This window comes from Malaclemys terrapin, chromosome 12, assembly GCF_027887155.1.
Source record: "Malaclemys terrapin pileata isolate rMalTer1 chromosome 12, rMalTer1.hap1, whole genome shotgun sequence".
NCBI classification, from domain to species: Eukaryota; Metazoa; Chordata; order Testudines; family Emydidae; genus Malaclemys; species Malaclemys terrapin.
In genome coordinates, this window is record NC_071516.1 from 18,698,275 (window position 1) to 18,721,881 (window position 23,607).

The following is a 23,607-nucleotide window of genomic DNA, read 5'->3' on the forward strand; positions in this document are numbered from 1 at the left end:
GTCTCACCTGATAAGGATTGAATTATCAGCCCCTTTTTCCAAAATAAAAACATTTTGTCAATTGAAAGAGAGATGCACTGAGGAAATAAGTGAACTGCATGAAAAAACCTACTGGAAGGAAGGTCATAGCTATTTATTTCTGATTGGAGCCCCAAGTAATGACTTTGAATTAACATCCGTAATTGCTCTAGTGGCAGGAAAGCTCTGAAGCACAATAATGCAAAACCACTTGGTGGTGGTAGGGAATGGGATGGAAATTAAGACTTCTTGATATGAATACAAAATACAGCATGCATCTGCCACTAGGGGGTTACGTGCATGTTAAAAGTGGGTAGCTTCACTGAAGAAGTCCAAGACATGGACTCTGCATGCGTAAAAGAAAAGTATCTGTTCCTTATATATCTGCTGCTGGATTTGTGTTAGTGCCCAACTGTTTCTACATGTAGGAGATACTTTGGGCCTTTGTGGAGTGATATTCTAGGATCACTTTTCCATAACACTGAAATTGCCCATTCAACTGTGGGCTCAGCTTCTCCAAATCATGAAGATTGTGATTAGTACATGTGGGGGGCGGGGCTGGGAGCACTAGAGTATGCCTAGCTAAATAGGTGGCAGTGGGTACCGACATAGCTGGTTAACTGGCACTATTGCCCAAAGTGTCCCAATGTGGACAATAGGAATTCCTCTACTCGAGCAATATGAAATGAGAAGTATGAAGAGTTGTTACCATGATGGCTTTCAGGCCACACTGCAAAAGACTCTTATTTGAATGGTGTTCTGTGGGAGTGCATCCTTACTGACCTCAGGTCAACTAACTTGTAGTAAGTAAAATCCTAATGAAGACAGATCAGTTTGCAATTTTAACACTTATTGGGTCATTGTAAACCCTAGACTCCCACACAGCAGGTTGGGATAGACTGTTCACAATGACCTGCTAATTTTTATTAAAACTACAAACTGCCTTATTTTCACTAAGATTTTTAAGATGTTAGTTACCATAAGTTAAAGTAATTCTCCCACTTCACATGAAAGGAGAAAGTTGGGCTTTTCTTGCTTTCTTGATGAGAGATGAAGGAAGAAGAGAATAAATTGTATTGGGGCACACACTGGGGCACTTATATACAGCAGTTACCATCTTGGCATGTTAACTTCCTCATTGCTGAGTCTGTGGAAAAGGTTCTCTTTACTGATACATCATTTTTCTATAGCTGAGTTTTACTAAGCAGGAAATGTAGCTGGTCTGTATATTTTCCAAAACAAGGTTCAGATGAATCAAAATGATTAAAAAGTATAGCTTTCTTCAATGTAAGAGCTGGTATTTAGCAAACTGATTTCTTAATTTAAACTCAGGTAGTTACATTTTATCACGTTAAGTAATTTTAAAAATACTTACCTGGTGATTTAATCTTCAGAGCTTTTTTCCTCACACACCCTGGGAGGTAAATTTATCCCACTTTTACAGAGGAGGAAACTAAGGACCCAACCCTGCAAATGTTTAACTTTACAAATCTGAGGAGTCCCATGGGATTCTGCATGTGCTTAATGCTAAGCAGGTGTGTAAATCTGAGTAAGATTGGGGCCTAGGACACACACAACTTGCCCAAATCCACAAAAGGTGTCTGTGTCCAGGCCATAATTACAACTCAGGAGTCCCTAGCTCCCAGTCAGCAGGCATGCAACAAACTCTTGAACTTTTTAAAAAAATGAAAGCACACGTTGAATGTGGAGAAACAAGCCCTGGTTGGCCAGGACTGTGCAAGATCTCTAAGTCGCTTCTGCAATACAAGCACCGGGTTGCTGTTTTCTGCTTCACTGTTGTGCAAATAGTGGCATAAATTTCAAAGGAAAATGAAAGCTTTGTTCCCAAGCCCCAGAAGCATCTCTCTGTGAAAACTGAGTTATTCTTCCTCATAGAGTGGCAAGCTGGTTGTAGAATATTCTTTCACTTGAGAGTTGCTGCTGGTGTGCGGGTTGTTTTTTGTTTTTGTTGTTGTTGTTGTTGTTGTTTCCTTCTGGAAATGTCCCGAAGTTCCAGTGAGGCCTGGAGGCTCAGATCTAGAGAGGCTGTAATAGAGGAAAAAGTGGAATTTTTCTCAAGACAAACTACAAGATGAATGGGGGTTTCCCAGTGAAAGTAGATTTGGGACAGTAACAGACACACTGCCATGTTTTAAAAATGAGCCCTTTTCTTTCGCTTTATTGCAAGTTTGTTGTATTTTTTTCAGTGGTACCAAAAGGCTCTACAGATCAGTTTTTACAATTTGAAAATGCACGAGGGCTTAAATAGAGATTGGATGGCATGAGATTGTATCCGTCTTGGGTGGAAATTATGGCTTTCACTTTATGGTTGTCCAGCCCAGCTCCATTGACTTCAGTGGGAGGTAGATCAAGCCTGAAAGGTGCAGTTGAACATGTTTTCCTGATCTTCCCCCAGTGCCAGAGGTCTGAGAGAAGTATTCCTTAAAAAGCTACTGAGATACACACTTGGTCAGGGTGTGCCTACACTGCAAAGAAAAACCCTCGGTGCCTTATCTCAGTTGACATGGACTCAGGGGGCTTGGGCTGCGGAACTAAAAATACCAGTGTAATAAGCCAACTGTCCTCAAGCTAAATAAAGTGCATAGAAAATATGGCAACTCCCTTCATTCTACTCACCCAAAAAGTTTACCTACAAGCAAAATCAAATGCAAAAACAGAACAAAGAATATATGGGTTGAAAATGGGAAGGTTGCAACAACCCGTGTATTTTGAGTGTAGATAATTTAATGAAGTGGCCATTTATCCTGGGCTGTTTTTAGCATTTGGTGAGTCTGGTATACCTGTGTTGCAGACATGTTGTGCATTCGCATTTGTTCAGACGTTGCTACTGACCCAACCTTTTGCAGACCCACTTATATGGAGCTTTATACTTCTGGTAAAACCCTCGGTGATGGCAGTGATGGGCACAGTATTGAAAGATAGTTTTTGCTAATGACTAGCTCTGTCTGTCTCTTTGTATCCTGTCTGTGGCATGGTGGCAGTGTTCTAACAACCAAATGTAACTTGCAGAAATGGCAGTGTATAGAAGATGCCAGTGGGAAGCTCAAGCTGCACAAGTGCAAAGGGATGGCTCACCTGGCAGCCGTGAGCAGCAGCAAAGGGGTCTCCAATCTCATGCCCAAGTATTACAGCAGGAAAAGCGAAGACTGCAACTGTGAGGAAAACGAATACAAGCTGAGCCCTATTGGACAGAGACCGAAACTCTTCTCCAAGAAACGTAAGCGACCATGCTGCCTTTTCTGCCTCTGTGTCATAGAAAAAAGGCTTGCTCTTCGCTCAGAGCAACATTCTCAGGTTTGAGTGCCTGATGTTAGAGTACCTGGATCCGTATGTAGGCACCCGAATAAGTGATCTGATTTTCAGAGGTGCTGAGTGCCTGCAGCTGTCACTGAAAATCAGGCCACTGGTTCAGGTGTACAAATACAGATTTAGGTGTTTAACTTTAGACACTCAATTTTGAAAATGTCCTCAATCTGTGGAACACAAGGATTCTTTGGGAGTAGAATGCTTTGATGCTTTGCCATCCAAAGCAGGACAAAACGGTGTCTTGAGTGGGACCAGGAATTGCCCCTCAGCATTTAGTGACTGTGAATTTGTTTGATCATCCTGTCAGGGTGGAGTATGTATTTCATGTACATCCAGAAGCTTCTCTTAGGGATGTGATTATGGCTATTAGCTCCTTGGATGCATATTGTGGCATGAGACAAGCCTAATGGGTCTGATTCCCCACTGTCTTCACCTTGTTTACTCACTTACACCCATACAAATGGAGTGTAAAGCACAGTCGTTTGGATTCGGCAGGGTTTGTACCTATTTGCTCAGGTGCAAAGTCTATACAAGCTGTAAGTCCGTGATGATTCAGGCCCATTGCCTCTAGCCACTCAAGGTACATTTACACTTCCAAAAAAACCTGCAGCAGCAAGTCTCAGAGCCTGGGTCAGCTGCTCACAGGGCATGTACTATGGGACTAAAAATAGCAGCGTAGACGTTCCTGCTCAGGTTGGAGCTGGGGCTATGAAACCTGGCAAGGCGGGTGGGTGTCAGAGCCCAGGCTTTGGCCCGAGCTGGAATATCTACACTGCTGTTTTTAGCCTCATAGTACAAGCCACGGGAGCCTGAGTCAGTTGACCTGAGCTCTGAGACTTAGAGCCGTGGGTGGTTCTTGGCAATGTAGGCGTACCTTCAGAATGACTGTCAGTAATACACCAACCATTGTTTCTCCTTTGGATGCCTGAGCTGGTGCTGAGGGGAAAAAAATCAGTTTTTAATCCATTTTAAAAAAAGAATTGTAATACTAGTGAAGGCCTGTCCTCACAGCTCTGGGGAATAAAATTCTTTATGCACCAGCCAAGAAAGGCACTCGACACTCATGTGCCTGAGGAAAAGCAGGGAGAACTGCTTTGTGCTTTCCTGCAGTCAGGCCTCCTGACCCTACTCTGAAGAGAGCACCTCCAGGTCCTGTCCCCTCTTGATCTCTCTGCAGGCACTGCTAATTAGTTCTAATTGTTTGTGCTTTTAGTGATGAGGACATATGTCCCAGTGGAGATTTGCACTGCAACCAGTTTGTTGATTTTTATCATTTTTTTGAGAAGTAAAGTAGTTTAAAAAATAGAAAAAAAAAAAACACAACAAAAAATTCAGCTAATCCATTGAACATCAAAGCAGCTGTGCCGTCAGGGCCTATACATTTTCAAATGGCATCCATGATGCTATATCATATGTTTTCTTTACTACATAAACTTTTTCAGAGAAAAAGTATGGATAATGACCCCCACTCTCTTCTACCTCTGCCATGGGTTACCAACAGAAAATGAATCTGGAACCTTCAGCATTAAAAGCCTGGGCCTTTACCATTTGAAATAAAGGAGTAACTCTGTTTGCAGTAGTAGGCTTTTATCCTCTTCTGTGGACCTGCCACTAAAGTGTGTCGGGGGGCGTGTTACATACTAAACCAATAGTTTACAAATGCTTAAAGTGGCCACTAAATACCACAGTATTCTACAACAGTGGTACAAATGGTTCTAGGTTACAATAGTTACTGCAGTAATTTATTTTTAATAAGGGTGCGTACCCTCTTTGTTCCAGAAGCTGCTTACTTCTCATGTATTTTCCTCAGGCTCAACCACCGGTACTAAGGTTGACTCTTAACCAAAGATTGAATTCAAAGAGGGTGACTCCATTTCTAGTTTCTTTGACACAGATCAGGTGCTTTTCCACCTGAGTTAGACTAATATCTATATTTGAAGTACATAGTCTAAAGAGGGAAATGGCAGCTCAGAATTATTATTCGTCTGTAATGTTGCTTTTGTCTCACTCCACAAATGCAGTGCCTTAATTATTTAGCAGATTAGTCTTTCTCTATAATGACCCGGCACAAGCTTCAAACAGAGTTTAAATTGATTTTCTCCCATTATATTTGGCTTGCAAGATGGTTAGTAACTACTAAGCTGATTTTTAGGTGAATAAAATTATTGGTTCCAGGATGAAATTACACAGCTACACTTGCTGTTTAAATATGTGGCACAGCAGATAATCTTTAAATAATACTAGAAGTTGCAGCTCAATTAACTTTTTAAAGGCACAGAAAAGAAAGAGTTCTGTTACAGGGACAGGTTGAAGGCTCTTAATATGGAAAACAAAACAATTATATTTAAGTGGGGACAACATAATACTATTAAGTACATCTGCACAGTACTTCATAGACATTAACTAATCTTCACAACATCCCTATATGGTGGTTAAGTGTGTAATTATATCTGTTTTACCTATGAGAAAGACAGAGGCAAACAAATTAAGTGAGGTTAGGGTACAAGGGAAGTTGGTGTTAGCTCTGGGATTAGAATACTGAAGTTCTGGTTCCCAATGATATGCTCAGAAGCGGGAGAGGTTTTACTACATGTTGCGTGATAAGACATGGAGTTAAAGTTAAAAAAGGAGAAATTTCAGCTTGCTAACAAACACATTTTCTAGGCCTGTGTAGGTAAGTGTGTAGTTCCTAGGAGGTGTTCAGAATGAGATGGGGTAAATGAATAGAAGGAGTAGAGTACAATCTCCCTAGTGCAAATGAGATTGACAAATTGAAGCTAATTAGATCACCTCTGAGTCAAGAAGACATACTGAACTTCTTTGTTAGCCCAGTGTGTCCAGGCATAGGATATAGAATCCAAGTTTAGGAACATAGGCCCAAAGTCAGCAAAGCACTTAGTATCTGCTTAGATATTTTGTTGAATTAGGGTCATAATCGGTGATTTTTTTCCTCCCTGAACCTTCTATTTATTTAAAAAAAAAAAAAAAACCACGATTTTAAGTTCAGGTATAGTCATACTCAGGTATAGTCATTGTTTGAAAATGAATTGTTAATACAAAGGATTTTGTTTTTTAAAGTGGAGTGGGATTGTGGGAACAGAGACCCTAATGACTTCTCAAATAAATGGGATTATTAGCAAATGTAAGGCCATTTACTCTGCTGTAGGCCTCAGGAAACACAGTGACTATGTTTTCAAAACAATCAGCCTAGGGAGACTAAGATAGGAGTCTAATGATCAAGTTACCACTTCTTGTTTCTTGAGTAAAACAAACTGGCTCCGATGCTTTATGTTTCCCACAGCCGGTCGTAGCAGGGCATGGAGTTCAATGGAATGGGTGAGCTAGGGTCAGCTGACATGGACTGTGTGGAATGCCATCAGGAATTCTTGCACATGCACATTAATTACCTAATAAATCACACCGTGAAAGCGAGTGGGCACAAAGTGACACAGGTCAATGTAACTTTCCGGTTTGTTATTTTAAACAGCCTAAGTGGAAAGCTGGCTCATTGGATTGAAAATTGTTAGGGGAGGAGAAAATGATATAACCAAAAATGGAGCCTTTCTCTCCTCCAAATTGGTAAAATGCTGCAAAAAGGGTGATCCAGATGCTAGTGTTGGGTACTTGGATTTTTATGACATATTTCATATTTCTTAGGATGGGAACTGGAAAAATATGTACTCTTTTACAGACTGTGCTGGACTGGGTAGAACGTTAAATCATGAGGAACATTTTCATCTGACTGAGAACATGTACAGAACTGTTGGGTGCCCAGGGCATGCAAGATCAGGCTCCAAGCCCATTCTAGGGCCTAGCAAATGCTGCTCACTAAAACAGAGAACACAAGTTAAAAATTAAAACAATTCCAAACTGATTTAGACACCTGACCTACCCCTGTCAGCAAGAGCGAGTAAATTCTGGGTTAGAGATACTCAGCTGCTAGGCCTAAACTCAATCTGGGGCACCTATACATTTATAGCTAACCTGAAATTCCTTCATATATTGGGAGCAAGGAAAAAGGACTTTCAGCAGTGTGTTCTCTGAGTGTACCTGCTTTTTAGTGTGAGTCAAGGGTGTTCTTTGAATATTTTGTATTTCTCTGTCCTCTTAATTTCCTTTGAGTTCTAGATGGCTTGTGATTTTGTATTAAGAAATATGAAACAAAGCTTTCTGGAAGTAAGAAAATTTAAACAATAGTGAGCAGGGCCGGCTCTAGGTTTTGCTGCCCCAAGCAAAAAAATGTTTGGCTGCCCCCCATCCCCGGCCCTGGTCTAACCCCCACAGCCCTCTGCCGCCCCAGCCCTGGGCTCTTCCCCCCCCCCCCCCCGCACACGCACCCCCCTCCCGCCCCAGCTCTGGGCCTCCCCCCACCCGCACCCCCTGCTGCCCCAACTCTGGGCTCCCCCCTTCTCCCCCACCAGTGCCCCCCCCACCCATACACACCCTGCCGCCCCAGCCCTGGGCTCTCCCCCGCCAGCTGCACCCTCCTTCCGCCCCAGCCCTGGGTCACTGGTAACTCGCTCCCAGGGTGGGTCATTCAGCAGGAATTTTAGATGTGCACAGAACACAGACAGGATTAGTTCCTATATGGTTACAGAACTCTAGTAAAGTGGAACAATTTTCAGCTTGTGTGATTGGAAGATATCTGGATGCATATTATAAGACCAGGGCTGGCTCCAGGCACCAGCCCACCAAGCATGTGCTTGGGGCGATGCCTGGAGGGGGGCGGCACGGCGGGGCCCCGGCCGGGCTCGCCGCCCTCCCCCCGGTGCTCCGGACGGTCGGGGAGAGCGGAGAGCTCTCCGCCCTGCTCCTGGCGCTCTGGCCGCTGGGGGCTCTCCACCCTCCCCCCGGTGCTCTGGCCACCGGGGAGAGCGGAGAGCCCCGGCCAGGCTCGCCGATCTCCCCCCGGCGCTCTGGCCGGTCGGGTATTGCGGACCCGCGGCCAGGCTCGGCACCCTCCCCTGCCGCACTGGGGGGGGGGGGGGGTGGCTTTTTTGCCTAGGGCGGCAAAAAAGCCAGAGCTGGCCCTGTATAAGATTGTCCTCCATAAATGAGGAAAAGTTGAGGTGCCTTTATTATTCTTTTGTTCCACTCTTTCTTTCTGTGGGGAATTTGCCAATGCAATATCACTGTCTTCCTTTTAAACAAATAAAACTTAAAAAAAAAAAAAAAAAAAAAAAAAAAAAAAAAAGGCAATGGCTGTTGAAAATAGCAATTCCAGTCCTAAGAGCCACTGGGAAGCATTTCTTGCTCAATTTTATCCTACTTTTTCTACAGCAAGTTACAGTGGATGAGTATATTTGATTTGGGAGAAATGAAGTAACAGCTGCCCAAATTGAGCTTGAGCACTCCTGAATTTTGAGGTGTTCAAATCTGGAAGCATTCCCCCAGCTTCCCCCAGACACCTCAGCTCTGTGCAGCTGAAGAGCCGAGCTGCCCGAGCGCTACCGGCTTCATGGTTTGCCGGGCAGACCCCAGACCCTGCGCCCCCAGCTGGGCACTTCCCCAGTGCAGCCGGAGCCCGGGAGGGGAAGCGCCCGGCCGGGGGCGCAGGGTCTGGAGGTCTGGGGGCTGCCCGGCAAACCGTGAAACCGATAGCGCTCGGGCAGCTCGGCTCTTCAGCTACACAGAGCTGAGGTCTGGGGGGAGCAGCAGCAGCCGCCGCACCGGAGCCACTCTAAGGTAAGCAGGGGACAGGGATGCCCGCAAAGCATTTTCCCGGACATGTTCGGCTTTTTGGCAATTGCCCCCGGACGGGGATTTGAGGACCAAAAAGCCAGACGTCCGGGAAAATCCGGACGTATGGTAACCCTAAATAATGGCAATTACAAATATGCATGGTTTATTTCCACGTTTCTGCCTATAACTTACTAAACAGGAAGGAAAGAGCATTATACAAAATGTTAGTGTATTTTCATTGTAACTTCCATGAGATTTGTTTTGCTTGAAGGTCAGATCCTGCTGCTGTGGTAAAATCCCCAGTTTTAAAAATCTGGCTCTAGGAACCTAAGGCACTTAAGTAAAATTTTCAAAAGTCCACTCTCCAAAACTCTGTTAATATATATTGATGATAATAGGAAACATTTGGCTGGCATCAGATTTTTTTTTTCCTTGTGGCCCATTCAAATAAAATAAATTCCCCATGGTTAGAATCCATTAGCAGAATATTTGCTCATAGTAATAATCTAAAAGACTTTTTCCATGGTCATTTATGAAGTGGAAAATACATCCGATCCAAACTACCTATGCAGAATGGGTAGCAGCAGGGAAGTGCAAGTGCAAGTTTCTGCCTTTCACTAATATCTTTACTATGTAGCTAGGCCTCTGCTTTGGAGAAGTTGCCGCATACAGCAGTTGCGGTACTCCGTTATCCTTGAGAGAACTATCATTCCTAAGTGATCTCAGTGCTAAATCATGACTTTGGCAGGTGGAAACTAGTAATAAGGCTTGAATGATGGCTTGAAGGAAGTTAATGTAAAGCTGAAGGCTGTGCATGTTTATGCCAGATATGAAGTTTATGGTTTTATAATAAAGCATTACTTCGTTTCTTTATGTAATTGAATAATTATTCCAGGTGCTGCAGTGCATGCTCACCACCCATTGCTGAAACCTCAGATGCTGCTACTTTTTGCTACCAAAAAATAACTCATGAAAGAATCGACTGGTTTAGTCTTCCGTCTGGCTGAGGCAGTCCTAGCTGGAGCTTTGTACCTGCCCCCACCCCCGAGAGAGAGAGAGAGAGAGAGACAGACCCATGCTGAGGGACACAAGAGGAGAAGGATAGCAGTTGTGGAGAGAGGGTGCAATGATGAGTGATTAGCTTCCTTTAGCATAGATCGATTTCTCCAAACTCAGTTTCTAGATTCAGCTTTGAGGATGTAACCATATAGTAATACAGGCAAGATATCAGCCAGCTTCTGAGGAACAGAGATGGAGAAAGAGGTGTGAGATTCCTGGGCCTTCCTGGAGCAGAAGCTGTGAAACCTGGTAAGAAAATTATGATGACAAGGAATTGCACATAAGGACTAATATTCAGAGGCCCTGCATGCAGTGTGTGTGTGTGTGTGTGTGTGTATGTATGTATGTATGTATGTATGTATGTATGTATGTATACAGGCAAATGAATTGGAGAGCAAAACTTGGTAGTTTGGGGAGCAAATCAAGTGGCTAGACATATAACTATTAGAATTTGTGCCCAGAATTCACTTTGCAAACAGGGAGGCCCAGCTGAAAATTCATCACTTAAAATATTTTAACCATTCCTCTTGGAATAGATGGCATTTGGGACAAATCACAGTATTAAATGCTCTGGTCCAGCACTGTGGGTTAGTGAATCATGCTAGCAATGACAAAAACATGACTTGATTTGTGAGCTCTCTCATATCAGATTGAATCATTCTTCATCAGGTGAGACTGGGAATGGCTGCAGTGGAGAAGTTCTCTCCTGCATACTGAGTGTAAGAGGATTCTTCAGGGACATGTGTAGGCTGTGGTTCTTGGCAGCTGAATGCTAAAGGCCAGTGCACCAGGTTGGGTACACAAAGTTCACAGGGAAGAGAAACTCTTGACTGGCAGAGAATAACAAGATGAAATAAGAGAGCAACTAAAGAAAGAAGAGTTTGCATTTTGAGTCTAATTGTCAGGGTGTAGCTTTTTGGAACATCCTTCTGGTATTGAAAAGATGGGAGTTTCCTCCTCTTATTCAAATATTTCCTGAATTGGAGCCTAAAATGTTTTTTTCTTCTGCTATGATTCACCTGGCTGAATATCAGCAATATATTTTGAGCCCCGGGTGGAAAAAAGTTCAGCGCTAGATCATCCAGCTGGTAGTCTGCTTTCTGTAGCACATCAACTGGAATTAAGTGCCAGGAACCAAAGCTTAGCGCTGGGAGGAGAGAGATGTTTCTCTTGCTGTTGCATGCCCACCAAGATTCATGAATGAGTCCTGAGCCTCCTGACCAACTTCACCTGGAAATCAGAGATGGGCCCCCTAAACAGTTCAGTGTCAATTATAGGACATAACTCATTTGAACGGTCCACCTTTTTGGTGAGACAACACACTAGTTAATGATTCCCATTTTTTTATCCTCGTCTCTATGGGGGTTTCCCCTGTTGAAAGGTGTGTTTTGAGCATGGTGGGGCTAGTTTTTTTTCATGCCAACAGCACCAGATCTCTCTTCATCAGACTACAAAACAAAAGTTTAATTCTTGTGGGGCGCACTCTGCTAGCCTTCACTTTGGACAGAGAGGAGGAATCCGGAAGAGACTTGATTCCGGTAAGGCCTGAGACAACCCTGAGTCCTTTGATGCTAAGGAAAGGATCGGGCACCAGCAAGCAGAGGGGCCTTTCTGTGGTGGCTTACAGTCAGGTTGTGCTGCTGTCATCCCTTTTTCTGCGAGGGCAGGATCTGGATGTAAACTTGAAACCATCTCTAGAAACTCTTGGGTTTTGAGCAGGGAAGAAGAATCTTGGAAAGCAGCAGTATCAAACAGATTGATGAGATTGTGGACAGCTCATGGTGCGGAATGGTAACACTGTGAGTTTGGGCTGCGTACGGAAAGGCAGTGTGTTGTATGGGACTTCGTGGCACTGGGGAGACTGTAGAAGAGGCAGTCAGCTCTGGGCACCTCAGCATCAGAAAGATATTGACAAACAAGGGAATTTAGGGACAAGAAATGGAAATGAAGAAGGGCCAGGTGGGATTGATTTGAGGGGAGAGGTTAAAAACTAAAATAGCTTGTCTGGGAGGAAAAGGTGAAGTTGAGAAAAAGGGTCAGTCTGAATGCTGGGAAAACTTTGAGCTCTGTCAAAACAGTCTCTGTGGGATGTAATGGGAGTTCAGTTGCCTGGGACCTTTAACGTAGACTGGACAAAGCCCAGGAACACATGCTGAAGGGAAAACGCTGTAGTGGCCTGCACAGGAATGACCTAGTACAGTGCAGCTCTTCCATTTCGACTGATCAGGGTTATTTTTTGAGCTTTTGCTGCCACCTGGTGACTCTCCTAGTAAAAACAATTTTTAAAAATGAACTATGTTCTCTCTAAACAATATCGCGTATCTTCCCCCCCCCGCCTTCTCTGTGCCCATCTGCACTGTATCTGCCCTCACTCTCTCATGCTCCCAGTTACCCATCTGCCCATGAAAGTGCTAGTGAGATAACAGCTCTGAGGACAGCTGCAGCAAACACCAAACCTGGAAGATGGGCCAGTTAATTCCAAATGTCTGTCTGGCTGGTGTCTGAGGAAGGACCCTGGCTCAAGCAAGACCAAATTATAGCACACATTCTCTCTCCCTGTCTTCCAGAGTACAAGCCAAGCTATGTCCGGAATCGCTCTATTCGCTCTGTGTCCATTGAGCTGGATGGAGAGGTTTATAATTTGGGCTTAGAGGATGGCTATCAACCTGTCTTACCAAGGAATATCACCAAAAGACACAAGGCAGAGGGGGAGGCTGCAGGAGGAGAGGAGGATAAGGACATCGGAGAATACAGTGGCACGGGTGGCATTGCAGAGTATACGGCCTCTAATTTAATCAAAGTGACTCACAGGTGAGTGCATACAGTGTGTGACATTTGCCCTCGTCACCCATGGGGCAGGTTGAGAAAGAATAGGTGCATTTCTTTTGGCGAGCTAGTAATTTGGATGCTGATTCCTCGCCTCTGACTTTCCAGCTTGGCAGAGTGCAACTGCTCCAGAAACCGTTTATTTGGAGGGGGTGGGTGGGAATCTGCCTGGGTTCAGCCAGGATCGCTGCAGAGTTCGGGCTCGGAGGTGGGAATTTTCCAAAACTCTCAGCCTAGCTCTGCTCCCATTAAAGTCAGTGATACAACTGATTTCAATGGGCGCTGAGTTAGACCTTTTGAAAATCCCATCCTGACTGTACATTTAAGTCCCTCTTTCTCCCTTCTCTGAAGTCCCCATCCTCACCCTCAGTAGCATTAGCTTTTCGCAATGGATGATTTGCCATCACACAGGGCATGGCATGTGGCTGCAAAGGGCTGCCCCATGCTCTAAGCCAGGGGTCTCAAACTCAAATGACCACGAGGGCCACATGAGGACTAGTGCATTGGCCCGAAGGCCGCATCACTGACACCCCCCCCTCCCGCTGCCCCTGACCCCGCCCCCACTCCACCCCTTCCTTGAGGCCCCGCCTCTTCTCCATCTCCTCCTCCAAGCGGTTTTAAGAAAATATATACACTCAGTAAAGCCCCCACACTGCACTGGGCTGCACCACCACTCCACCTCTGCTCTGCCTCTTCCAGGGGTGGCAAGTTTGTAGAAATTTTGGTGGTGCCCAGAACCTGCCCCCCCAAACTCCACCCCCACCTGCTTAAGGCTCTGGGAGGGAGTTTGGATGGGGGGAGGGGGCCTGGGGTGCAGGCTCTGGGATGGAGTTTGGGTGCTGGGTGCAAGCTCCGGTCTGGGGCAGAGGGTGGGGGGTGCAGGCTCTGGGATGGAGTTTGGGGATAGGAGGGGGTGCAGGGGTGAGGGCTATGGGGCTGGGGATGAGGGGTTTGGAGCATTGGAGTGGCTCAGGGCATTGGAGAGGCTCAGGACTAGGGCAGAAGGGCAGTGCTGATTTTTCACATGTCCAGTAGAACTCGTAGTGATTCACCTGGCTCTGGGATGGAGTTTGGGGATAGGAGGGGGTGCAGGGGTGAGGGCTATGGGGCTGGGGATGAGGGGTTTGGAGCATTGGAGTGGCTCAGGGCATTGGAGAGGCTCAGGACTAGGGCAGAAGGGCAGAGGAAGGCCAGTGCTGATTTTTCACATGTCCAGTAGAACTCGTAGTGATTCACCTGGTCTGTGCAAGGAGTTGGCTGTAACTGGGGCAAGGCCATAGTTCAGTGTAACTGCTTATTCCAAGAACGCACTTGGAGTTCTAGGGGAAGCAGCTGCCTCTCACACCTCCCTCTTGCCAATTCTGCCGGACTGAGGGGAGAGAAGCATTGTGAGATGGAGCCTTGGAGGGTGAGGAGAGGGAATTCTCCAGGATGTGAAGACCCCATAACACTGCAGGGAAGCAAAAATTCTACTCCTGTGTGTGTAAACTCTAGAGTTATTTGCAGCTAAATTTGTGTTTGATTAGCTTAGTCACTGTCGTCTTATGAATTATCTGCAGACAGACCTCCTTTATCAATATGTTCGTTATTTTGAATTGTTCACTGATTAGCTCATGTAAACACTCTTCAGTTCCTGCTTTGAGGGCTAGCTCCTCCGCTGGTGTAAAGCGGCAAGGCTCCATTGAAGGTAGTGGAGTTAAGGATCCCTCCCTGTGCGGTCATGAGTCAGAATGTGCTGTTTGTGCTGTGTGAGTGGCCTCCTGAATCAAATGGTATTGATCCCGCTACCTGATTAGGTGGCTCCCAAGTCCACACAAATAGCTGGTTGTGCAAACACTGCTGCAAACATACCTGCCTGAGGAGTCCCATCACTTCCTTATCCACAAATGTACTTGTGAAAGCCGTGGCAGGGAGCTTTTTGTCAAATGACACTTAAAAATGGGACTTAGGTATTTTTGAAAAATTTATACTAGGAGCTTAGCAAATACCACAGATAGGTATTTTTTTAACAGTGACTTGAAATTCTAAATCTCATTAAAAGTCAGTGGGACTTAGAAGCCCAAATCACTCCTGAAAATGAGACTTAGACTCATAATCACTTAGGTGTGTTTGAATTTTACCCCATTGTAAAAGTTCCTTTCCTTAGAAGCCTAACATATTTCTGGGGAACCTCTCTTGTGTATGTCTCTCATAGATCACTTAGGGTATGTCTACACTACCCACCGGATCGGTGGGCAGCAATTGATCCAGCAGGGGTCGATTTATCATGTCTAGCCTATACACGATAAATCGACCCCCGAGTGCTCTCCCGTTGACTCCTGTACTCCACCAACGCAAGAGGCGCAGGCGGAGTCAACGGGGGAGCGGCAGGAGTCGACTCACTGCGGTGAAGACACCGCGGTGAGTAGGTCTAAGTACATCAACTTCAGCTATGTTATTCACGTAGCTGAAGCTGTGTAACTTAGATCGATTCCTCCTCTTCTCCCCCCTCCCCCACCCAGTAGACCAGGCCTTAGTTAAGTGTTAAAGGATTACTGCTTCTGAGCTTTTAGAATTAGTTAAACATGTTAGCTATATGCTTGATAAGTAACTTAGAAGTCTATGTAGCCCAGTCTAAGAGCAGCAATAGGAAATAGCCAGTATATGATAGTTTACAAAGATATTCAAAGTGATTGTTTATTACCTTCCAGTTAGTTTTCACATTGGCTGTGTGTTATTGTGGTAAATTTGTAACAAATTCTCCCCCGCCCCTTAATACATTATTTTATATAGCTGAAGTGGTATCATTTGCTTTTTGGAGCTTTGGAACTCAGGCCTTGTCTAAACTACCGGAGTAATTCAACCGAAGTTACGCTACTCCCACTACGTGAATAATGCAGCTGGAGTCGATGTAGCTTAGGTTGACTTACTGCAGTGTCTATACCATGCTGTGTCGATGGAAGATGCTCGCCCGTTGACTTACCTTACTCCTCTCATTCCAATGGAGTACCTGAGTCCACAGGAGAGCGCTCTGTGGTAGATTTAGCGGGTCTTCATTAGACCCGCTAAATCGACTCCCACTGAATCAATTGCAGCAGCCTCGATCCTAGTAGGTGTAGACATGGCCTCAGAGTTATCAAAAGCAGATGTTTCTGTTGCTGGCTCCTCTGTGCAATGTAATAAACTTTTATTCTCCTGTGGACAGATGCTATATCCTGGAGAACGATACTGTTCAGTGTGACACAGATCTGTACAAGTCACTGCAGGCTTGGAAGGACCATAAACTTCATATTGACCATGAGGTTAGTGATCTTAACAGCTGTATGTATGTAATATGCTGCTTTATTTTATTATTTTTAACTTTTGCATTTGGGAATTGGATTAGTTTTTCCTTGGTTTGTGGAGATGAGGATTTGGAAGAGAAGTTGTCATATGAGGTCTCACTGCGGGCCTCTGCATTCAGGCCAGTGAATATTTAGCCAGTCATTGGGGCACAGGGAGACGTTGGGGAGAAAAAGCTGAAACCAAAAACATTGCAGAGAACAGGGGAAGGAGCTCTTGTAACCACTCAGCAGATCATATCTGGGAACGCTTTTACACTGCAAAGCTTGCACAGGTCATGGGAGATACTGAAGACCATATTAGCTTTGGTAGTACACTAAGGGGCAATCTTAAGTCAAGCTTCTTCAGTATCATCCTCTTGTTCCAGCTCTCTGTTTTTTTAACAAGCATGTGCAGTATGGAATGCGGAAGAAAATTGCCTCCTCTCATCTCTCTCCTGTCTCCTCTGTTTCTTGTATAGGGTCACAGGGCAGGATCCTTTGTGTACTCCTCTTGAGTTCTGGGTCCACCATCTGTACATCAGCCTGTCATGCTGCAACTGCTATTTAGTGGTGGTGGGGTAGTAACCTTTTGCTCCTGGATAATATGTTTGCATTGTCTCCCCATGTAACGAGCCAACGCGGGAGCCCTAGACCCATCTCTTGAGCATGAACTGCCAGCCAGAGTGAACAGTACCAACACACTAGCAACATTACTGCCGTCAATTACAGGGGAAGGAGCAGATGATGGTCTGGCACTTTGCTCCTTTCCCACAAATGCATACACCAGTGCAATCAAACTAACCACTGCCCTGCGCCCCATGCAGCCAGAGGTTTCAAAAGATTGTCATGTAAAATGGTGGAGACCTGTCACTTCCTCTTGCAATCCTAAAAGGAGAGAACTCTGTTCCTGTTTCAAATTCACAATGGGCCATACCTCTCCTAAAGGCTTCAGTTTGACACATTCCTTTTGCTAGGTAACATCCCTCCTTTTGCAAATATGAATGATGGGAGGAAGTTGTATGCCAATCAGAACATAGTCATAACTTTCCCCTGCCAGAGCTCAGTATGGTGGTTCAGACCTGCCCTAAATAGGTCATTGTTGGTATTTTGGGAATAGAAAGACTGACTTCCCTATAGCTCCAAGCGCAGGTTTCCGTCCTAGGCAGCCAGAGGAAGGTTTGCTCCTGGGCTTTCGGGGGGAATAGTTTTGGTCATTTTGATCCTGGGGCAGAAGCCTAGAAAAGTATGTGCATGTGCATCAGAGAAGCCACTGCAGTATGCTTGGGATAGGAGCAAGATAAGAGTGGGGGAAAGAAAATTATTTAATGGACATAAAATGGATGGGAGAAGGTAGGAACCCAACCAATTCATTCTGTGATTTTTGTTGTTAGATTGAAACACTGCAAAATAAAATAAAAAACTTAAGGGAGGTCAGAGGTCATCTAAAGAAGAAGCGACCAGAGGAGTGTGACTGTAACAAGATAAGGTATCTCCACACATACATTAAAGTAGCAAGTTGTAATATGCAACTGTGGCTGATATGAGTCTTGGCAGGCAGGATAAGAACCTGTTTTACCAGAATTAATGCTGATGATGCTAACAGATTGTGTCCTTTTAACAGAAAAGCAGTACCGTGAGTATGTTCCACCTGCTGATGTCCTGAGAGAGCTGGGCTGTAGCAGAGGAGCTCTTAATCCAGTGCCCAGTTTAGCTGAGGCTTCCCTCCCACCTTCCTGTTACACATGAATGATTATGAATCTGAAATAATCAAAGTGATGCTGAGAGAAGCGCATTTTAAAGCTGGTCACTAGAGCAAAAGATGGGGACATTTTTTACAAAGTGATGGGTCTTTCCTCTGGCCTCCTCCTGTTCCTCTATTCCAACAGTTGTGTTTGACTGGGAATGTCCTGCTTGTAATTACTCAGTTCCGCACTGTAAGAGAAGTAGCAGAACTCAGGCATTTCTGTTTCTCATTAATTAATTCAGGACTAATCAATGCCATTTAAAATGATGGATAAGGTCAAGCTTCTAAGTAGCTTTTAAGCTGCCCCTGTGGTCTAGTGTTGGTGACCCAAGGTCATGAGTAAGGTTCTGTGTTTGTCGTGGAAGTCACGGATTTCGTGACTTCTGCAGCGGCTGGTGTGGCTGACCCCAGGGCCGCCCAAGCAGCTGCCCTGGGGACTGCCACACTGGCTGCTGCCGGAGCAGCTCTGCAGCCAGCCACTTGGATGGCCCTGGGGCCAGCCACACCAGTCACTGCTCTGGCAGCCCCCCGGCAGCTGACCCCGGGGACCGCCTGAGCAGCGGCCAATGTGGCTGGCTCCAGGGACCACCTGAGCAGCCGTCCCAGGGGTGGCGGGAACAGCCACAGCTCAGCAGCTCCCAGTAGCAATCCAGGGCGGCTGCAGCAGTGCCTGGCCCTGGGCTCCCGCTTCCTCACCCCCATCCCATGGTGGCTGGAGCAGCCACTAGCCTCCCGGGGCTTCCCTCCCTGCACGGCAGTGGGAGCAGCGGTGCGGGGAGCAGCAGCGGGCCCCCGGGGCTCCACCTTACAGCTGTGGTTCCCCCCACCATACTGTGCCCCTCACACACACACACCCCGATTCAATCAGGGGTATTTATGGTACAAGTCATGGACAGGTCACAGGCCTGTGGTTTTTTTTTGTTTGTTTGTTTCTTGCCCGTACCTTTCCATGACTTTTACTAAAAATACCCATGATTAAATGTTAGCCTTAATCATGGGTTCAAATCCAGCTGATCAAATATAACTGTGCTCAGATGCAGTGGTGATGGTGGTGGTGGTGGTGGGGTCATATGAGAACAGAAATGATTCATTAAGCACATTGTTCTGACTTTAGACTTGCATTGCCAATGGGGAGCAGTGTCACTTTCTCTGCTTTCAATAAGTATACTGCACAAATGGAGTAATACAAAGGTCAGATGAGAGCAAATTGCTCCCCCTTCAGTTTAATCATAGGCATTGTAATCCATTTCCTCAGACACCAGCAGTAAAATGTCTAGCAACTGCTGGCTGGAAGAAATAGGCATTTTCCAGCTAGTAGGGAGCACCTGTAGCTGTACAGCCAGCACTGGTTTAAACGCACCCAAAATTTTCTTACTAACTGAATTCTAAGTGCAATAGTTTAATATCAAAACAGTGATTGTGCATCAGGGACTCTGCACACTTATCTTCTAATGTGCCCAAGAATTTCCAAAAGGATTGGAAGGCAGCATACACATTGCATAGGGAGAGCATTTAAGAGCTTCCTGAGGGCTTCGGGCAAACGCGCATAGCAGAGAATCTTGTAAAATCAGTTGTTAAAGTACTTGAATAAAATTTGCTTTCAAGCAAGCTGCTCAGCAAAGCAACTTAAGAGTGCCAGGAACAGCTGACAATTCGGCTACTATTGAGTCTGCCAATGAGCCAGGTGTCACCATGGGAATATCCGCCATAGATCTGCAGTGGTATTGTGTGTGCTCTACAGAGCAGATGGAGCAAGCCAGTATAGTTAGAGAAACCAGACAGCAATACCACCTTCCATTAATTAAAGTAGCTTGAAAAAGGGTTTTTCAACAGTTATTAAAAGAAAAAATACTGAGAGATGTGCCCTATAGAGGCCTTCGGGGGGGGGAAAAGTTCTTGCTATTATGATGAACAGGCATCTCTGCCCTCTGTGAGACGAGATGGGCAGGTATGACACATCCCCTATCTCGGTTGCTTCCACAGGCTGAGCTATTCAGAGTCCACCCTTCAGCTCCGTGGGTGCACATTACATGCTAACTAACAACTGTGAAGTGCACAGTCTGCCTAGTGTTTGTTAGGCGGTGACTCTGCAGTGCAGTGGCCTGTAGCTGAAACTATACAACAAATGTAGCACAGTTTTTTTAATATTCCCTGGGGTCGCCAAATAATATGTACAAGTGTGGCATAAAGTGGGAACCTATTTAATGCTGAATGAAGAATGAGATGTGTGTGTAATCTGATATATAATGGTGTAATTCTAAGCGGTACAAACACTCCCTCCTAGATTATGTAATGTTTTCCAAAACGCAGTATGAGTCCGTGAAAGCTTACATAGCCCTGTAAAATCACTGCTTTCAAAGAGTAACATTTGAAAAACTACTGTCAAGGACAGATTTTATTTTAACATTTACAATAACTTAAAACATTGAAGGATGAACTTGTTTATGTGGGGAATGTTTACACACCTCTGCTCTGCAAGCATTTACACAAGTGCATATGTGGTCCCACTGAAGTTAATGGGACTACCAATATGAGTCAAGTTTCACTTATGTAAAGCTACAATTCTGCAGTAAGAACATTTATTGATTAATGAATTAGGTACATACTTAGTGTGTGAGATGTAAGCTTGCAGAATCAGACTAGTTATTTGATAGTAATAGTTACCTTATGTTGATAATTAGCCTTTTTAAAGCTCTCTGTGGCACTCAGATATATTCTAACATTTTATTTGAGTTGCATTACTTTCTTTTTATTTGTCTGTTGAAGAGTCTATTAGAACCTGCACAAGCGTGACAGAATTCAGACTGCTACACTATTTAGATTAAATTGCAAAACTTTTTAAATTGGCTTCCGATTTGTAAGGCTGCTAATGGAGGGCATGACAATAGCCAATAGTGTTACAATTAACTGAGCTTTTATTCATTTTAAAAAATTGTTTAATTTTGTAATTTGTGTATTAAAAAAAAATCACAGACTACCTTGCAAAAACTTGAATAGCCCTAATTTTTATAACACAGGAGTTCCAAAAAGAGATCTAAACAGTAGACTAACTTGTTTAAAACCCAACGCACATTTGCCAGAATCCTGCTGAGTACATAGATATCCAGAATAAATTAGACACTGGTACAAGCCAAAATGTTAGTTGCAACGCTACCTTTTATCTGTTTCCCAGGCACTACTAGCCCATAACAATACAGCAAGCACCTACAAGTCAATTTATACTGATTTTTTTTTAACTACAAGGGAGGGAAAGATTATAGGCATCTGGCAACTCTCCTATTATCGAAATAAGTTCATAAAAATTTACATGAAGAAAATACTAAAACTGGAAATCTAATTGTTTTAGCTGACAGATGTATAATTTTGGCTTTCATGTGCGCAGAAGAGGTAATGTTGAAACTGCAATATCTGAAATCACTTGCAGATGCATGTTGCAACACACCACAAGATGTCCCTGTCCTCCCATGATTTTGTGGAGGCAGCAGAAAATGCAGAAAAATGCTTAGCTGGGTAGATTCCAGTCCAGCTAGGTTGCAGATCATTAACCACACATTGCTAGTGAATAACTCAGCAGAAGAGGTGACATTTTCTATTTGAATGCAGTGTGCAAATTCGGTATAAACAGAAGCAATTGTCTTTGGGTGTTCTTGATTGTGAATGTGTGGGTTTTTTTTTTTTTTTCCAGTTACCATTCCAAACACAAGGGCAAACTGAGGCAGAAAGGTTCTAGTCTCCATCCTTTCAAGTAAGTGCAGGCCTCCTACTTTGGAAGAGAAATGCAAGATGCTCACCGGTTAAACTTTGATGAATACACACTAGCTAAGAACTAGCCAAACACACTAATACTGCGTATCTCCTGTATTTAAAAGACATTTGACATCTAAAGAAAGGACAGTGAATAAGAGAGTGGGGTTCAAGTGATTCTAGCATGGGACTAGGAGCTAGCAGCATCTGAGATCTAATTCCTGCTCTGAAAAGGACTTTAGGCCAGGCAATTAACCTCAGTGGCTGTTTCATCTTCAGTAAAATGGGGTAATAGAACCCACCTCCTTCGCTGAGCTGTGATAAGGGCTGAGTAGATCATGTCTCAACTGTTTTGAACAGGGCTGTAATTCCCAAGTATTGTCTCAGCAGGGCCTTTTGGAAGGAAGGCTGTTTCTTTAACAATATGAATGATTAATTTTCCTTCCAGTTTACGAAGCAAAGCCCATCAATTTTGTAAGCGACTTTCAAGTCCACCCCCACCCCTTTAAATAAATAAAAGAGTTGGGTCATGGTCCTAACTTTTCTTGTCTCTTGGCTGTAGGAAAGCCCTGCAGGAAAAGGACAAGTTGTGGCTGCTTAGAGAACAGAAGCGAAAGAAAAAGCTGCGCAAACTGCTGAAGAGAATAAAAAACAACGATACATGTAGCATGCCTGGCCTGACGTGTTTCACCCATGACAACCAGCACTGGCAGACTGCCCCCTTGTGGACATGTAAGGATCCCAGTGACTGAGCAATAACCAGGAAGGTGCAGGTCACTGCCTGGGACAGGATTCTGTCCACCAGGCAATGCCCTGCTCCCTCGTTGTTAGCATCAGTCCTATAGACAACACTTTATAGCATACGGTATATTGACCAAAGTCACAGGAATTTCCTCATAATATACAGCAGTGAATTTACAGTTGGTATTACCAATCCAACAGGATGGGGAAAAGCACACCACCCTTTTCTGAAAAAGGAGTTAAAAGTGGAGGCTAAAAATAACCTAATGTTTAAATCAAATAGGTGTTTTTTACCAAGATTTTCAGATAATGGAGTCAATTTTGCCCTAAGACATGCAGGGAAGACTGTGAGAGTTTACCAAGCCTCTAATAGAATCTGGTGTTCTTTAAGTATTTGTCTTACATGAATAACTAATCCTTAGGAAACTGGCCAGTTTGTAGGTGCCTGGCACATGGGGATTTGCTCATTTCCATGGTTGGGGGAGAGGTGGTCCATGGCCACTGGGAGGATTTGTTGGGTTGAGAATACAGGTGGGCCAATTATTTATTTTATTTTGTTTATTTATTGCAAATAGTGCATTTGCCAAAAATGCAGTTTCTGATTGAAGCTGCAAATTCAAGCTGAGCTCAGGAAATAATTTCTGCTGCAAAAAGGTCAACACTTTTTCATTTCAAAGAGACATTTAGTTTTGAAATGTAACTAGATTTAACGTCAAAACAAAAGCGTAAAAAAAAAAAAGGGGGGTGGGGGGTAGAGATAAAAACCACAAAGCCAAAACAATCCGTTTCATTTCAGCCAAAATGAGGGGTATTTTTGGTTTTTCATTTCACTGAGGGGAAAAAAAAATTTCAGTTCAGACAGTGAACTAAAAAAAAAAAAAAAAAAAAAAAAAAATCAGTTATTCACCCAGGTCTCATTGACACTGCTCCCTATAAGAAGATCCTCTTCTTGGAGGATAGAAGGGCCCCTCTCAATGACTATAGTACGGCAGGGAACATTGGAGAGGGCAGAGAGGAGCTGTGGGGGAACATTCACGCTCTACAGGTGGAAAAGGTAGGACAGAATAGAGCAGAGCATGTGCACACGTTTCAGATTGCTAGCTGTGCCCTCTGCCTAATTTTTGCATAGGGCAACAATATTCCTAAAGTGAGCCAGAAGGAATG

The 23,607-nt window shown here is 44.4% G+C and overlaps 1 protein-coding gene across 3 annotated transcripts in view; it reads left to right on the forward strand.

Moving 5' to 3' along the window:
* Positions 1-23,607, forward strand: part of SULF2 (sulfatase 2) — a 267,917-nt gene that overhangs the window by 236,695 nt on the left and 7,615 nt on the right. For all 3 annotated transcript variants that reach the window (XM_054045653.1, XM_054045651.1, XM_054045652.1), the window contains 6 exons: positions 3,049-3,256; positions 12,654-12,897; positions 16,097-16,193; positions 17,606-17,700; positions 21,644-21,703; positions 22,265-22,434. In XM_054045653.1, the coding sequence (XP_053901628.1) occupies positions 3,049-3,256; positions 12,654-12,897; positions 16,097-16,193; positions 17,606-17,700; positions 21,644-21,703; positions 22,265-22,434 (874 nt within the window). The remainder of the gene's footprint in view (positions 1-3,048; positions 3,257-12,653; positions 12,898-16,096; positions 16,194-17,605; positions 17,701-21,643; positions 21,704-22,264; positions 22,435-23,607) is intronic.